The 14,210-nt window shown below is 40.6% G+C and overlaps 1 protein-coding gene across 9 annotated transcripts in view; it reads right to left on the bottom strand.

Moving 5' to 3' along the window:
- The window catches only part of ANK2 (ankyrin 2), a 589,776-nt gene that overhangs the window by 107,297 nt on the left and 468,269 nt on the right, over window positions 1-14,210 (bottom strand). For all 9 annotated transcript variants that reach the window (XM_084626827.1, XM_084626832.1, XM_084626829.1 and 6 more), the window contains 7 exons: window positions 13,535-13,633; window positions 12,756-12,854; window positions 8,605-8,802; window positions 7,010-7,108; window positions 6,804-6,902; window positions 4,211-4,309; window positions 1,452-1,550 (listed from right to left, as the gene is read on the bottom strand). In XM_084626827.1, coding sequence (XP_084482953.1) covers window positions 1,452-1,550; window positions 4,211-4,309; window positions 6,804-6,902; window positions 7,010-7,108; window positions 8,605-8,802; window positions 12,756-12,854; window positions 13,535-13,633 — 792 coding nt within the window. The remainder of the gene's footprint in view (window positions 1-1,451; window positions 1,551-4,210; window positions 4,310-6,803; window positions 6,903-7,009; window positions 7,109-8,604; window positions 8,803-12,755; window positions 12,855-13,534; window positions 13,634-14,210) is intronic.

Below are 14,210 nucleotides of genomic sequence, written 5' to 3'. Positions count from 1 at the left end.
ACACACCATACAAATATGTACTTGTATGTCTGTTACAAGAGTAAATAAATAAATATCAGCAAAAGCAAATACTCCATATTTATTAAGATTCTTCTGGAAATTGACTCAAATTTGGAGAAGAAAACTAAGCCTGTTTCTCATAGTTCATTAATAAACCATAGCTCACTCTATTTATAACATCATGTCAAGCCAATTTTGTTCCATCTTACTCTGTTTATTTCAACAGGGACTTGCTGTCAGCATGTGATGTAAAAGCAAAATTGTTTTCCTCGCTCTTGTTCATTGCCCGCCCTCCCCCCCCCCCGCCCAATCCCCATTGTGGTGCGTGTTCTTGGCTTATAACATATGGTAGCATCTTTTCACTAATTTTTGGATTTATCATTATGGGGCCTGTATGGGGTGCCTAATGCTTATAGCCTTTCTATTTTTATAATGTTTTATGCTTTAAAAAATAAACATTGTCCTTATAAGTTTTCACGGTAAAAGACAGTAAAGCAAATTCATGCATAAAATGGTACCATTACTGCGTTCAGTGATACACAGCTTTTTGAAGGCCTCTTTTCTGACTTACTAAAACAGTGGCAGGCTGTAGCAATATGTGACCAGTGAGAGAGACCACCCCTCCCCCTTGTGTCTTGGCATCAGAATATAGCTGTCTTTCTGGTTAAAAACAACAGTTTGCATCTATTCTGACCAGGTAACTAAGTGGCTGGTTACCACTGTCCTCCCGAAAATTAAATTATTTTTTTAAAAAAAGAGTAAACAGAGTTTTGAAAAATGAAACTATTCCACAGGCATCAACTTGGCTCAACTCATGAGCCCCGAGAATCAAAATCCTGATTCCAGACAGTTTGAGGGCTGAGGAAGTGAGCTGGGATTTTTTTACACTACAATAAAACTGGATCTATTTGTTCTGGAAGTGATTTGAGCAACCTGAGGATTTATGTGCTTCAGAGCTGCTAGTGAGCACCACTAAGTCTGGCACCCATTCATGGACTGCCATAGCCTGATTGCTAAGAAGCCTGCTGTGGTGGTTCTGCATCAGCAGGTGTCACAGAGGAAAGCGTATAAGTATAAGGAGAGACAGAAAAGAAGGAACTAGGATAATGGAAAAGAAAAATAGAGAAATGGGCCAGAACCTATACAAAGACTCCCAAACTTCAGGAAAGTTTAGATTTGCCGCTCAGGCCCTTCTCTAAAAAGTATATTCTGGTTTGAATACCTGTTATTTCAACAGTGTAAACTCAGATTTATAGAGCTATTTATATTAATTCTGTGTACTGTATGCACATCTATATGCACATCAATATATTTGCAACAACCAAGCAAAGGAGGGCCTTAAAAACTTAAACTAAAAAGAGGAAGAGAGAGGCAGAGGGAGTCTGAAGCAGTACAGCAGAGACAACATTATGAATAGAGAATGGAAGCATTAAAACACATCTAGTACTCACAGTTGTGGTGGTGGTGACCTCCTCTGTTACCACCTTCAGAGTATCGACCACTGAGATGTATCCCAAACGCCTTGCAATCGCTAAAGCAGTGTTACCATTCTGGAGAGAGGGAGAGAGAAATGAGAGGGAGGACTGTGATTTGAATCAGTGAGATCACTCTCAGCACTGCATGAGCCAGCATTTCCATCCAAAACAAGGCACAGCTTAGGAAAATCACTGAGTTTTACCATTACATCTGAATCTGTCTTTGTAACTTCTTTAAGACTATAGCCCTGATTACCATGGTAACACAACACACTTACATCTGCCTGCAATTCCTCATAAAAAATGTGTTGCATGCTTTAACCCTAAAGTTGTCAAATTTCACTACACATTATGTGCCTTGACTGCATTTTTTCCAAAAGCTCTATTATTTGGGAGGTTATTCAAAAACCATTAAAAAGTTTTAGGGTCTAACATCTGACAGACACAGTTCACATCTGCAGCAGGTACAATGCTCTCTCTGGGAATATATAACTTATGCAAAACCTCATGATGCAACAGGAAACAAAACAAAACAAGCTTCAAGTTTAGGACCTGGGGAGAATTCTTTTAATTTCAATGCCTATCTAAGCCATAAAAATAATTAGTATTTAGATAGCCCTTTTAATCTTCAAATAAAGAATTAATTAGCTAGTTAAACCCCAGAACACCCTTGTGATGTGGATAGGTATTATTTATTTATATAGGGCTAGACTGTTATATTCTCATTCACACTGAACCATATCTTACATCAGGAGCTGCGCCACTGAAGTTAATGAAGCTACTCAATAGGAGTATCAAAATCTGATCTGTGTTTATTTATTTCAAAAGTGCTCAGCAGCACAGCATAAATCCATCCACAACGTGTAGCCAAAAATCAGTGCTTTTTGTCAGGAGAAGCAGAAAAAAAAATCAGACACAAGCTACATCAGGTAAGAATGTCTGAGGGTATGTCTTCACTGCAGAGTTAACCTGGGTGATCAGCCCCAGGTATCAGCCCACACTGCAAAGCATTATCCAAGTTACTGTGTCCTTATTGCTGCTGTATGCACCTGTGTGTATCACTAGGACTTCTGAGGACATATCCCATGGTTCTTTGTACAGCAGTAATAATGGGAGTACTTGTCTGTCCTTCTGGGGACTTGGTGAAAATTGTGGGAAGACATGGACGGACTATAAGCACTCAAGTGTTTTAGCGACTGCAAAGTGGGTGACTTTCCAGCCCAAAGCCTTGGCTTCACTTGAGTGTTAACTCCTCTTGAGTTAGGCTCTCTTGACTGAGAGCAGCCATACTGCAAAATGACACTCTGAGCTGCACTGTGTTTGGATTAGCAGCACAGAATACCTTTATTGCATTATTTACTCAACCGTCAGATGCACTTGAGCTTCAACCTACATCCCCTGATGGTCCAGCTAGCTCAAGTTTAAAGCATCACTTACTCCAAGTGAGAGATTTTTGTGTGTAGACAGGAATCAGGCTCGGGTAACTCTTGAATTACATATACCTCTAGCTAACACTGCAACTCAGGCAAGTCCCAAATGAAAGCTGAACTGGGGCTCTAACCCAGACCAAACTCCCAACCTCCCCAAACTGTGCCAGATAGTCCCACTTGAATGCACCACTCAACCTGGATGAGATGTTTTTGTGTGGATGGTAACGCCAGAGTAAGAGCCCAGGCTACCTCTGGAGTGACTGTGCTTTGAGGTATGATGGACCCAGGCTGTGACGGCTCTACAAGGTGATTGAAATCAAATGAACATACCCTCAAACTAAGTAAGCCCTGAGGGGGTGTTTAGCCCCAGGAACTGACCATAAAAGCCTCCCAGCTGATGATGTAGGATATAAACTAAGACATGGATTCTTGGATAACTCAATCCCAGAGTATTGTTCCAGGGACTGAGTGAGAAGCCAGTGCAGATTTAAGCAGTTGTATTATGCACTCATGGCAAGTCTGACCCACTCAGGAGCTAGGCTGAGGCCTGTTTTTTTCTTTTTTTTTTTTAACCAGCTGGAACCTCTGGGTACACAGAGCTCACTGGAGTTGTCAGTGGTATAGATGGCTATTACAACAATGGCATTAAAGAAAAACAGTTGCAGACTCCTGGCTGTCTGTAGAGGTTAGAAGCTACAGGCTATAACTGCTACCTAAGAATCCAGGAGTGGCAGTGAACTCAATCCAGGAGGTGGCAAACAAATGGGTAGAAGGATAGTGTAAATTGGGTCTGGACTAAGTGCTTCATCCTGGGCAGTAAGCCTCCCTTTCATTTTATACACAATAGGGTTGCAGTCCGTTTGCCTTCGTCCAGATCCTCATCTTGGCCAGGCACCGGGAGAATAATAAGACTTCCATGTTTATTGCCACCCTTGTTTTACACATGGAGAAACTGAGATGCAGAGTGCCTGTGACACAACCAGTCAGTGGCCAACCCGGAATTATAATTCAGGAATTACTGTTTCCAAATCCCATGCTCAACTCACTATTCAAACGAACTCTCCATCTGGAAAGAGCTTTGCAACTAAACAGAGCTACCTTAAGGGGCTAGAAAGGAGGCAGGAAGTCACACACACAAACATCTGATGACCAGCTGTATGAGAAGCACATTCACCACGGCAAAAGGCTAGAGAGGAGAGGAATCAAATGAGTCAATCAGACTCAGGAAAGAAAGGAGCCATCCGGGGAACAAGCTGCATGCAGGTGGCAGATTGCAGTAGTACTACAGACAGTTTCCAGACTTACAGCAGTGATGGCATTGGGCTTGGCCCCATGCTGGAGTAGAACATTGATGATATGAGTGTGACCCTGTTGAGCAGCTTGGTGCAGAGGGGTGTAGCCATTCTGTTATTAGTGGTAATTACCGTATTTTTAAGGAGAGAAAAATACAGTGATTAGAAAATACATTTCAATTTACTTCCTCTAATCAAGACATTTAATTTATTTAAAACCACATTTATGCCAGCTTTTCACCCACATACAATAATTCTTAGCAACCTTCTCTAAACCCTCTAGGGATTAATGAAATAATAAATCATGATAATATTTTGACTTGCGGAGCATTTTTCATAGGACAATATTAATAGTCTTTATAAAGGTGGGCAAACATTACCGTCCCCATTTCACAGATGGAAATAATGAAGCACAGAAAACATAATGCTCATGCCCAAGGTCACAGAGCAATTGTGGGAGGGGGACAGAGCCAGGTCTTCTGACTCCCAGCCCTCTGTTTTTAATGGGTACCTGAAGAGTTTGTCTTTAAAACACTTGGGCTAATTTCTAAAGCCATGTAAATTCTAACAGCACTGATTGAGTCCATTCTAAATGAAACAGCTGTTTGACTTCGAGTCTCACTGATTATGAATGTCAGTGCAGTTCATCTTCTGTTGGTCTACAAAAGGTCCCAACTGTGTCACAGATACAGTGAGAAATGTCTGCATGTTCTGCGTACCAATAAATATATTTTAATTCTGTATATTTATCTACTCCAATGATCCATTCATGATATGCTACAATACAAAAGCAGAGCCAGACTGCACTTCAGCAAGCTGATCTGAGGGGGAATTGTATGGATCTAGTCAGGCAACTAATTTACAAAATTATCTGCACTTGACTTTGAAAGCAGGCAGAGAATAAACTGGGGGAAAATAGCAATTTGATTTCACTGTACCATTTATGTATGTATAAGAGAGCCTAAGGGACTCTTACTGATCTCTTGGAATTGTGTGTGCCTTAAACTATGACTATGACGTATCTTTCATATGGACAGATGGGTGAGAATGAGCTTGGTATGCTAGTTGCCCTTGTGACATTTAGGCTACGCATTCATCTATCTGGTAGGATACAGAGCAGGGGTTTATTATAGGTTGTGGTGTTTTATACTGACAATCACATTATTTCCATTACTTTAATATCAGTGCTGTCCCTTGGGATTGAGTCCAGACACAGCACCTTTCTGCTGGACATGGCATACAATATCCTGAAGGTTCAGGATATTGCATGTTGTTCAGCTTCTAACATGTTCTGTCAGCTATAAATCTGTCCAGGAGGGACTTGCTCTTTAAACTGAGTGAATCCACAATGCTGGTTATCTGTTAGGCTGCCAAGATTTATGATGTTTTCAAAAAGCCAATGAGCCAGATACTGATTTCAGGTACTCTGGTGTTACTCTAAACTAACTTTAAATGGAATTATTTCAGATAACTAGAATAACCAGGGAAACTGAAGTCAGAACCTGACCCAATGAGTTCAACACACATTTAGATACAGAGTGACACCTAACAGATATGGGGCAATTAGGACATTCCTTTCAATTCCATCTTGGTAACACACAGTTTCTAGCTGTCTGCTTTTATTATGGGTTTCAACTTTTTTCTTGTGTTATACCTACCAGCTCTTTGAACAATCCTATCTATGGTTTTAACCTACTGAGTCTGGGCTACGTCTTCTCTGGAAATGTCCTGACACTACCCCTGCCTCTGTGTTTTTTTGTGCATTGGAGTTCACGCTATTTAGTTGGGCTCATTTTCATGATGCTGTCCCACTTTGAGGAGTGGATTGACCAAATAAGTAAGCAGCTGGAGACAGAGGAGTCAGCAGGAATGATCAGTGAATTACAAATTTGTGTGATTCTGATCAGTTGTCAAGGACACCAGAGGTGTTGTTGGAGCCATCAACGGAGCTTAGCTGTTTGCACTGACACCAAAACACCAGGGAAACTGTGTGAGTCTGAAGGTGAACAGTAGTGCTATGACTACAGGCCACCAACAAGAAGCCAGTTTGAATTGGAGCCAGGGAGTGCTGGGCCCTTGTGGGCTGGCCTTCTCCTGGTGCAGGTGATGTGAAGGCATCTGTGATGCAACAAGGCTTTGTGGTCACAGATCCCTCAGTGTAAGCATATACTCTGAAGATTCAGAAACCACTGGTTGAGAGAGGCAGAGTTGTCTCCACATAGCACACCTTGGAGGGCTTTATTCTGGTATAATTCAGAAGTAACTTTGCTGAAGTCAATGGAATTACACTAATGTGATCAAAATCAGGCTCAGATGTGTTACCAGTACAAATAAAATAAAGGATAAACTCAAGAGAACAGATCTCCCTTCTCACACACAGAGTTAATATACCAGACTTCAGTTTAGTGAGTAAGGCATCCTGAAGCAGAACAGAGGGAACTCATTCCACCACAGCCACAAATCAGCAGATATTGACACCTAGCGTGCATGCGTAATTTGTAAAAAGATCTACTTGGAAAACAATCCTATAGCTGTCCATATGGAGTATGAATTAGTGTCATTTGGTCACTGAAGAAAAAAACCAGAAGTGATGAAAAATTCTTTACCTTTGTTTTAGCATTGACATTGGCTCCCTGTTTCAGGAGGAAATTCACCATCTTGATGTTTCCATAGTGACAAGCTACAATTAAAGGAGTGTAGCCCAGCTACAATAAAATAACACAAAAAAGTAAACCTATGCAGTCAATGGGATGTTCCATTATAACAATAACATCCTTGTTCACATGGAAAGCAGTAGCATTATGTGGTTTACCTTTGTCTGAGCATCTTGGTTTGCACCATGCTTTGTCAGTATATCAGCTACGTTCACTTTATCTTCCTGAGCTGCAAGGTGCAAGGATGTCAATCCACTCTACAAATGAAATGGAAAGAGAACTATAATGTTACCAAAAACAAAGAAATGGGACTTGCAAGTTTATCATTTTTTAAATATAGCAAGATCCTGTCTGTAATTTCAAAAATAGAGATTTTTAAGCAAAGATGGGAATTGGTCTCTATCCATGTAAAACTAGCAAATAGCTCATCACAGCAAACTGTAATCGTAACTATAGATTGGTGCTTTCAGCTAGTGATTACCACACCTGGACTTTACACAGTAATGTCACTGGAGAAATTGAAGTGCCAGCTAATGAAGTAGGATGACCCCTGGAAGCCATATGTAGCCTTCCTCAACTGGGAGGAATGGGCCTTAACAATTATGGGTGGGAGTCAAAATAAAGGAAACTGTAGACGAGAATTGAGGCCCAAAAAGAGAATTTAAGCAAACCTTTAAAAAAGCATACATGGATAGCGCATGGATAGGAAATAGGTAACAGCTTATATAAATAAATTATATAAATATATACATTGAGTATGAGAATGGAAAAGCAGTTTGTTTCCCATTTCTTAGAATGGCGCATTACACTATTCTCATACATCAAGAGCCTCATCATGCAGCTTTTACTCCTGAGCAAAGGCTGCAGAACCAGGGCCTGTGAGAGTAAATTTTGTTCAGCATCTTTTGGCTGGATAAAACTGCATCACAGAAAGTCTTATGCAATGTTTTTGGGAGGGAATCAAGGTACTTCTAGGAAAGATTTGGCACACTTCCAATAGAAAACCTGATGGATCAGAATGGTTTTCATTAGGATTATTTTATTATTTTCGCAACTAGTAAAGCTGCATTATTCTCTGCCAAACATTACTAGTTTCTTCCATCCCAGCAAGGAAGCTGGATGGCACAATATATTGGGATAAGTGCCATAAGCACTCCACTAGTTCATCTCTCAAGCTATTGTTCTCTGACATGTGTCACACAGGGCTGGATCAACCTAATGACCCACAGAACCTAGAGCTTTGTGCAACCTCCCTTCTATTATTTCTTAATCCTTTAGACAGGATGTACAACTTTCGTATTATGTTGGAAACAGCTCAGAGATTACAAGACTGCAGGACTGTGGAAACACTACAACCCTTTCTCCACGGCTGGTTCTGCAGCAACTTCCCCTGGCTTGCCTGCTTCTCCAAGCCCACCTTTCAGTCAGAGCTTGCACACATCGTTTTCCACTGAACATGGCACACCACTGAAGATCCTCCTTAGATTACCCAACACAGCTGTTAATGATATGCTTTTAAGACAGCCTCTGATCAGGGTCACTCTCTCTGCCAGCCCCAGCTACCTTCACTACTGCTGTTCACCCACCTGCCTTTGCTTCCTAACACTTCTCATATCTTGAGCTTTTGCATGTGTATAGGGATGTATAGTTTGGACTCTATTTCTGAGCAGCTGGCTCTCTTCTTGTATTGCACCTTGCAAGTCATTGGATGTCCTCCCCGTGATGCCCTTCACCACTGGGGATAAACTATTACCTTAGTTGCCACATGGATATTGGATCCTTTGTCCAGGAGCAAGGTAACCATGTCAGCATGACCTTCTTGAGAGGCCAGGTGCAGCGGGGTCACTCCCTGTTTGGTCAGAATGTTGGTCTCGGCTCCGTAGCTCAGCAGCGTGGTAGCTATCTGCATCTGATTCTTCTTGGCAGCAATGTGCAGAGGGGTATATCCATTCTAAAACCAGGCTCCACATGTTAATAGCCTTTTCTGATGTTTACAAATCCATCACACAGTAAATAGTGCTCCATTTTATTTCATAGAAATATTTGGAACAATCTGTCTCTAGACCCTGTGTCGTTATTTTTCCCATTCTTAACAATCCTACAGTCAGTTTCCAGTGGAAATAATTATGGAGGAATAGAAAATGTCCACTTTTCAGATTATGGTGGCAAAGAGAAATATGAAGGAATGTTGAAAAGAAAAACCATTAAAAACTAACTATTGCGACATTTCTTTATCTTAAGAATTATTTTACATAGGAATTCTTATATCAGATGAGATCAACTGTCCACTTAGATTGGTATTCTGCCTCCAACAGCGGACAATGCCAGATACTTCAAAGGAAGGTGGAAAATTATGAAATAGCCTATGCATTTGGAAATCTCTTCCTAAGTCCTGCCATTTAGTAGTTACTTTATGCCCCAAACTAGCATAAAGAGGATATAGACCCTCATGCTATCTGGTGTATTGTGGCTGTTTTCAATATCCACATACATATCTAGTCCTTTTTCTAAACCTCTGGGCTCCTTGCCTCAATGCTATCTGGTGGGAATGAGTGCCATTTTAATTTTTCCAATTGCAAACTGCACATTATAAAGTAATATGTTAAAATCTATGTTTAGTAGAGCTTGTCAAAAATGTTCAGACAGACATTTTTCTGTCAGAAAATGCTGAACTAACAGAAACTAAAGATTCAGCTGGATCTGTCAACTCCATGGACACTTTCGACAGAAACCAGGAAAGCAGGACAAAGTGCTTTCCTGCCAGGTTTCCTGAGAGCCTGAGTTTCCCTGGCTGCCCAGCATCCTGGGTAGCTGCCTCCTGGGGAAGCCAGCTCCCTGGGGAGCTGAACAACATGAAGAGGCTCCCTGGGCAGCTATCTCCCTATAGTGCCTGATTCCCCAAGGGAGTTGGCTGCCTGAGAAGTTGGGCACCCCTTGGAGGCAGCTGGAAAGTTAACTGTTTTGGTTATTCCAAAATGGAATTTTTCAGATATTTTCCTCCTGTGAAAAAGTTTGAAATTTTGGATGAAAAGTCATTCCAAAAAAATCAAAATTTTCTCATGAGGGAAATTCCATTTTCCATCAGTTCTAATGTTTAACTCAAAGGCATATCCTACAATGAGTTTGGTTTTAGTTCTCTAAATCCAATTTTTCTTTTCAGTGTGTGAAACTGTAATCATGCAAAAAAAGTGCATCTTGTCCTCCACATACCAAAGTGGTAGTTGATTAATAAATGAAGACTGAGAGACTGCAACAAACTCTAAATTTTGGAAATTTTGAGTATTGTAATATATAGAAGAACATATTCTACAAGAATAAGATGTCCCAAGGAATATAGAGACAGAAATGCAATGATTTGGAAATGCATGCATGTAGCGGCTGACCCATATGGATGCTGACAAGAATACTGTAGTCAGCAGATGTCAATAGAACTTAGATCCAGATCCCCAGCTAATACAAATTGACACTGAACTATTCAGATTTACACAAGCTGAGGATCTAGTCCTAGAGCGTGGGTGGAGAGAGAAAAGAGAGGGAAGTTACACAAAAATGAGGAAAAGCCAGTACACTGTAAAATAAGGTGCCTGGAAACAGTATTATTTTCTACTCTCACAGATTAGAGTTAATTGTATTTTGGAGCTTACTAGGACCTGCTCTGCAACTGCTTTGTCTTATCCACCTTCTCCTCCACCCAAGCTGGAATTTAACTATGCCTTAGCCTTCACACATTAGAATTTTCCTGTCACTGGCTCCAGTTCATGCAATTTCCCCCCGCTAAATGAGTAAATACCCTGCTTCTGACTGATGAGCTATAACTTTTTGGTGCTTGATGGGTGCATGGTCTGCACTGCACTCTGCTCTTTGGATGTAAAAGTATAGAGGTGGATGTATGTTTGCACTTGTGACTTTGATAGCTGTGTCAGTTATGCAACTGGCTGCAAATACAGTCAGAGGGAGGAGTTCTTTCATGAGCAAATAACCATAATGTACAGTCTCAGTGCACTGACATACTGTCTTATTTGGAAAGAAGAGGATGGTGTTCCACTTAATTCCCTGTATTTCATTTCCAAAGACATAATTAGGGGTAGGGCAAACAGAATCCTTGTTAAGTTTGTAGTATTTGTGTTTGGGGGGAGGGTTGGTAAAATTTCTTACTGCAGCAATGCTTCTGCTTCCACACCAGCAAAAGCAGCGCCTCCTGTACATCAATGAAAAGAAGGGCCACTTCTTGAAGGAAAGTTTGAGCAGAGTGTAGGAGCCAGAAAATTTTAAATCAATAAAAACGTGTGTGGGTGTTTTCATAGAATATCAGGGTTGGAAGGGATCTCAGGAGGTCATCTAGTCCAACCCCCTGCTCAAAGCAGGACCAATCCCCAATTTTTGCCTCAGATCCCTAAATGGCCCCCTCAAGGATTGAACTCACAACCCTGGGTTTAGCAGGCCAATACTCAAACCACTGAGATATCCCTCCCCCCTTTTCCTTTTTCAGTCTCCTGTAACATATCAGAGAATGATACAAGCCCTAATCCTGCCACACAGGCAAACCTCTTTACACGCACAGTTTCAAATACAGGTTTCTTGCTATGCAGTACTAAAGTAAGCTCTAAATTATGCTTCTTTTTCATTAAAATTGAGTTGGACTCAGACAGTCATATATGCAATATATTTAAAGAATGACTGAGAGAAGCTTAGCACAGCTCCTTCTACTCAGTCACAAGGAATGTCACCATGGGTTTACCTGGTAGAGCCAAAGCATTTAGACTGTATGGGGTCTACTCTGAGTCTGTAATAATATATTGGACACACACTGAGCCTAGCTATCAGATGGAGATGCCACTCTAATTGGCTGTGTACTCTTTGGCCAGATTTTTCTTGCATGTTGATTTTACACTGGTGTAATTTCACTGACTTTAATGGAGTTACTCTTGACTGATATCTGTAAAAGGAAAATCAGTCTTTTTGCATCTGGTCACTAACTGGAACAGGCAACAGGGCAGCTTCAGTAAGATCAGAATAGGGTCTCTTTTAGGACAATAGACAAGTGAGTGATCCATAAAGTTTACTCAGGAACTCAATCACACAAGGACATCCTGATCTGGTGTCCTCATGGACTGAAGTTCCTCATATTTCTCAATACATTGGATAATCAGCAGTCCTTACATTTCAGTAACAAGGTTTGACTATAAGTGGCTATGCTATAAAGCAAATATGCACCTAAAACGCTCTACAGTGACTTTAAAAAACAACTCTTACAGTCTCTATTGAAAAAAACAGCACTATTTTTAAGAATGAGCAGGGAGAGGAGACAGAGTATCAAAAAGACAAAAACCCTGAGCATAGAAGATACAATTCATAGGCTTGAGCATAGTCTCAGAAGTGCTATTCAGAATTCGTGCATAGCTTCAAAAATCCTGAAAACTACAGATACAAAACTAGCTATGAGGTTGTAAAATATATCTAAGAGAATTCTAATGATGGGGACAATTATAAGCAAAAGGAGAGGCATCTCTCCTCCAGCTTTTATCTGGGGAGGAGAACTCCTTTCCCTCCAAACTGTGGCTGGCTGTGAAGGGCAAGAAGAGGAGGCAGCAGAGGAGGCAGAAGAAAAAGTATGAGGCTTCTTTGTGCATCAACTCCCAAGCATTCTTTCTCCCTTTCCCCTGCTGGTCACCCACCAACTCTTTATCTGAGAGGCTCAAGAACAAGCAGGAGTCAGCTACAATTGTAGCCTCCTACCAGCAGAGGCCTCTATATCCACCTTCTGGGGTGCCAGGAATTCGCAACTGTGGCTCCAGCCTTCAGCTGACTCAGCTCCTTCATTGCTTTGTTTCTTGTTGTGGTTTTAAAATTATTCCCCTGGTTCTCAGAGCGGAACGTTGCCAGTGCTTGGCTGTGAAATCTCACCTTGGCAGTAGCATGGGGAGAGGCACCTTTCTCCAGCAACAGCAGAGCCACCTTCTGGTTGTCATAGTGAGCAGCTACATGGAGTGGGGTGAGGCCATTCTGTAAAGGGCGTGTTACCGAATTAAGTTGTTAGCTGGGCATAAGCAACCATTAAGTCACAAATCAATATATATTAAATGTATTAATTGATTAGCCAATAAATACATAAACAAAATGACATTTAACTCAGTCTGGATTATTTTCATTTTAGAAACTTTACTGAAACTGAAAATAATAGTAAGCCAACAGTTAGTATGATGTACTTTGCTTAAAACAGGGCAAGCAACTGAGGATGAATTTTATTTGGTCAGTATTTATTATTTATCATGAACCAAGTTCTGAAATCGCCAAGTCAGAGAAACATCAGTATGAGCAACCTTTGCAACATGGGAAAAAGTAATAGTTCTGGTCTTGCCCCATTATTTCTGCATAGTTTTATGACCTGAATAATTTAACAGAATGGGCACTTCTTGTTCCACAGTAACGTATCAGTCTTTATAATTGTGCACCAACATGTCCTGCTGCAATAAAAGTAAAAAATTAAACACACTGCAAGGTAACCTCAATTACATGTATATGTAAAAATCATTCCAGAGAGACGTTTTTTTTTTTAATATAGTTAAGTTGGACAGTGAATGCAACTTCTTCCTTCTTTTACATTATTTTTTCACCAAATTACCAAGCATAATTGCTTTTTGCTATTCAATCACCCAGTGATTCCCTGTAGTGGAGGACTGTACCTTGCCAGCTGAATCAGGAGAAGCACGACGCTGCAAGAGGAGTTTTGCCACATCCAATCTTCCATACTTGGCTGCCACATGCAGTGGTGTGAATCCCTTCTGAAAAATTTTTAGGAAACAAACATTTTAGTGTAAGTCTCTGGGATCTTTCACGTAATGATCTTTTTTTCTCTACCAACCTTTGAATGTTTTAGCAGGTTACAATTCAAATTACAGCCACCTGCCATTTTTATTCATTAATAACTAATAAGACTTAACAAGTAGTAATGGCACTACTCACTCTGAAATATTTTGATAGGAGTGTGTCATATAAGAAAATATCCTCTCTTTCAGTCTTCCATATGTCCACAGTATGACATTTTACCACATAAAAAGTTTACTAAGCAATATCCATTGCATGGGTGGTGAGGCTCCAATTCAAATTTTATCCAAAACTTAGCTTTTCACTAGCTCAATTTTTTATTTCGTTTTATGGTGTGTGACAGGGTCGGGTCAGATGGCTACAGGAGAGTGATAGAAGGCAGATATATTAGCCCCAGGTTAAGTAGGTCCCTTTTCCCTGGGTAAGGTAACAGGGAAGGTTTTTTTTTTGTTTTTTTTTTTAAACAGAAAGAAAGTTTATTGGTAACGCTTACAGAATTACCAAAGGAAACAAAACAACTATGCAACAAAACAA

The sequence above is a fragment of the Lepidochelys olivacea genome (assembly GCF_965140295.1).
Source record: "Lepidochelys olivacea isolate rLepOli2 genome assembly, chromosome: 4".
Classification (NCBI taxonomy): Eukaryota; Metazoa; Chordata; order Testudines; family Cheloniidae; genus Lepidochelys; species Lepidochelys olivacea.
This window is presented reverse-complemented; position numbering and strand designations above follow the sequence as displayed.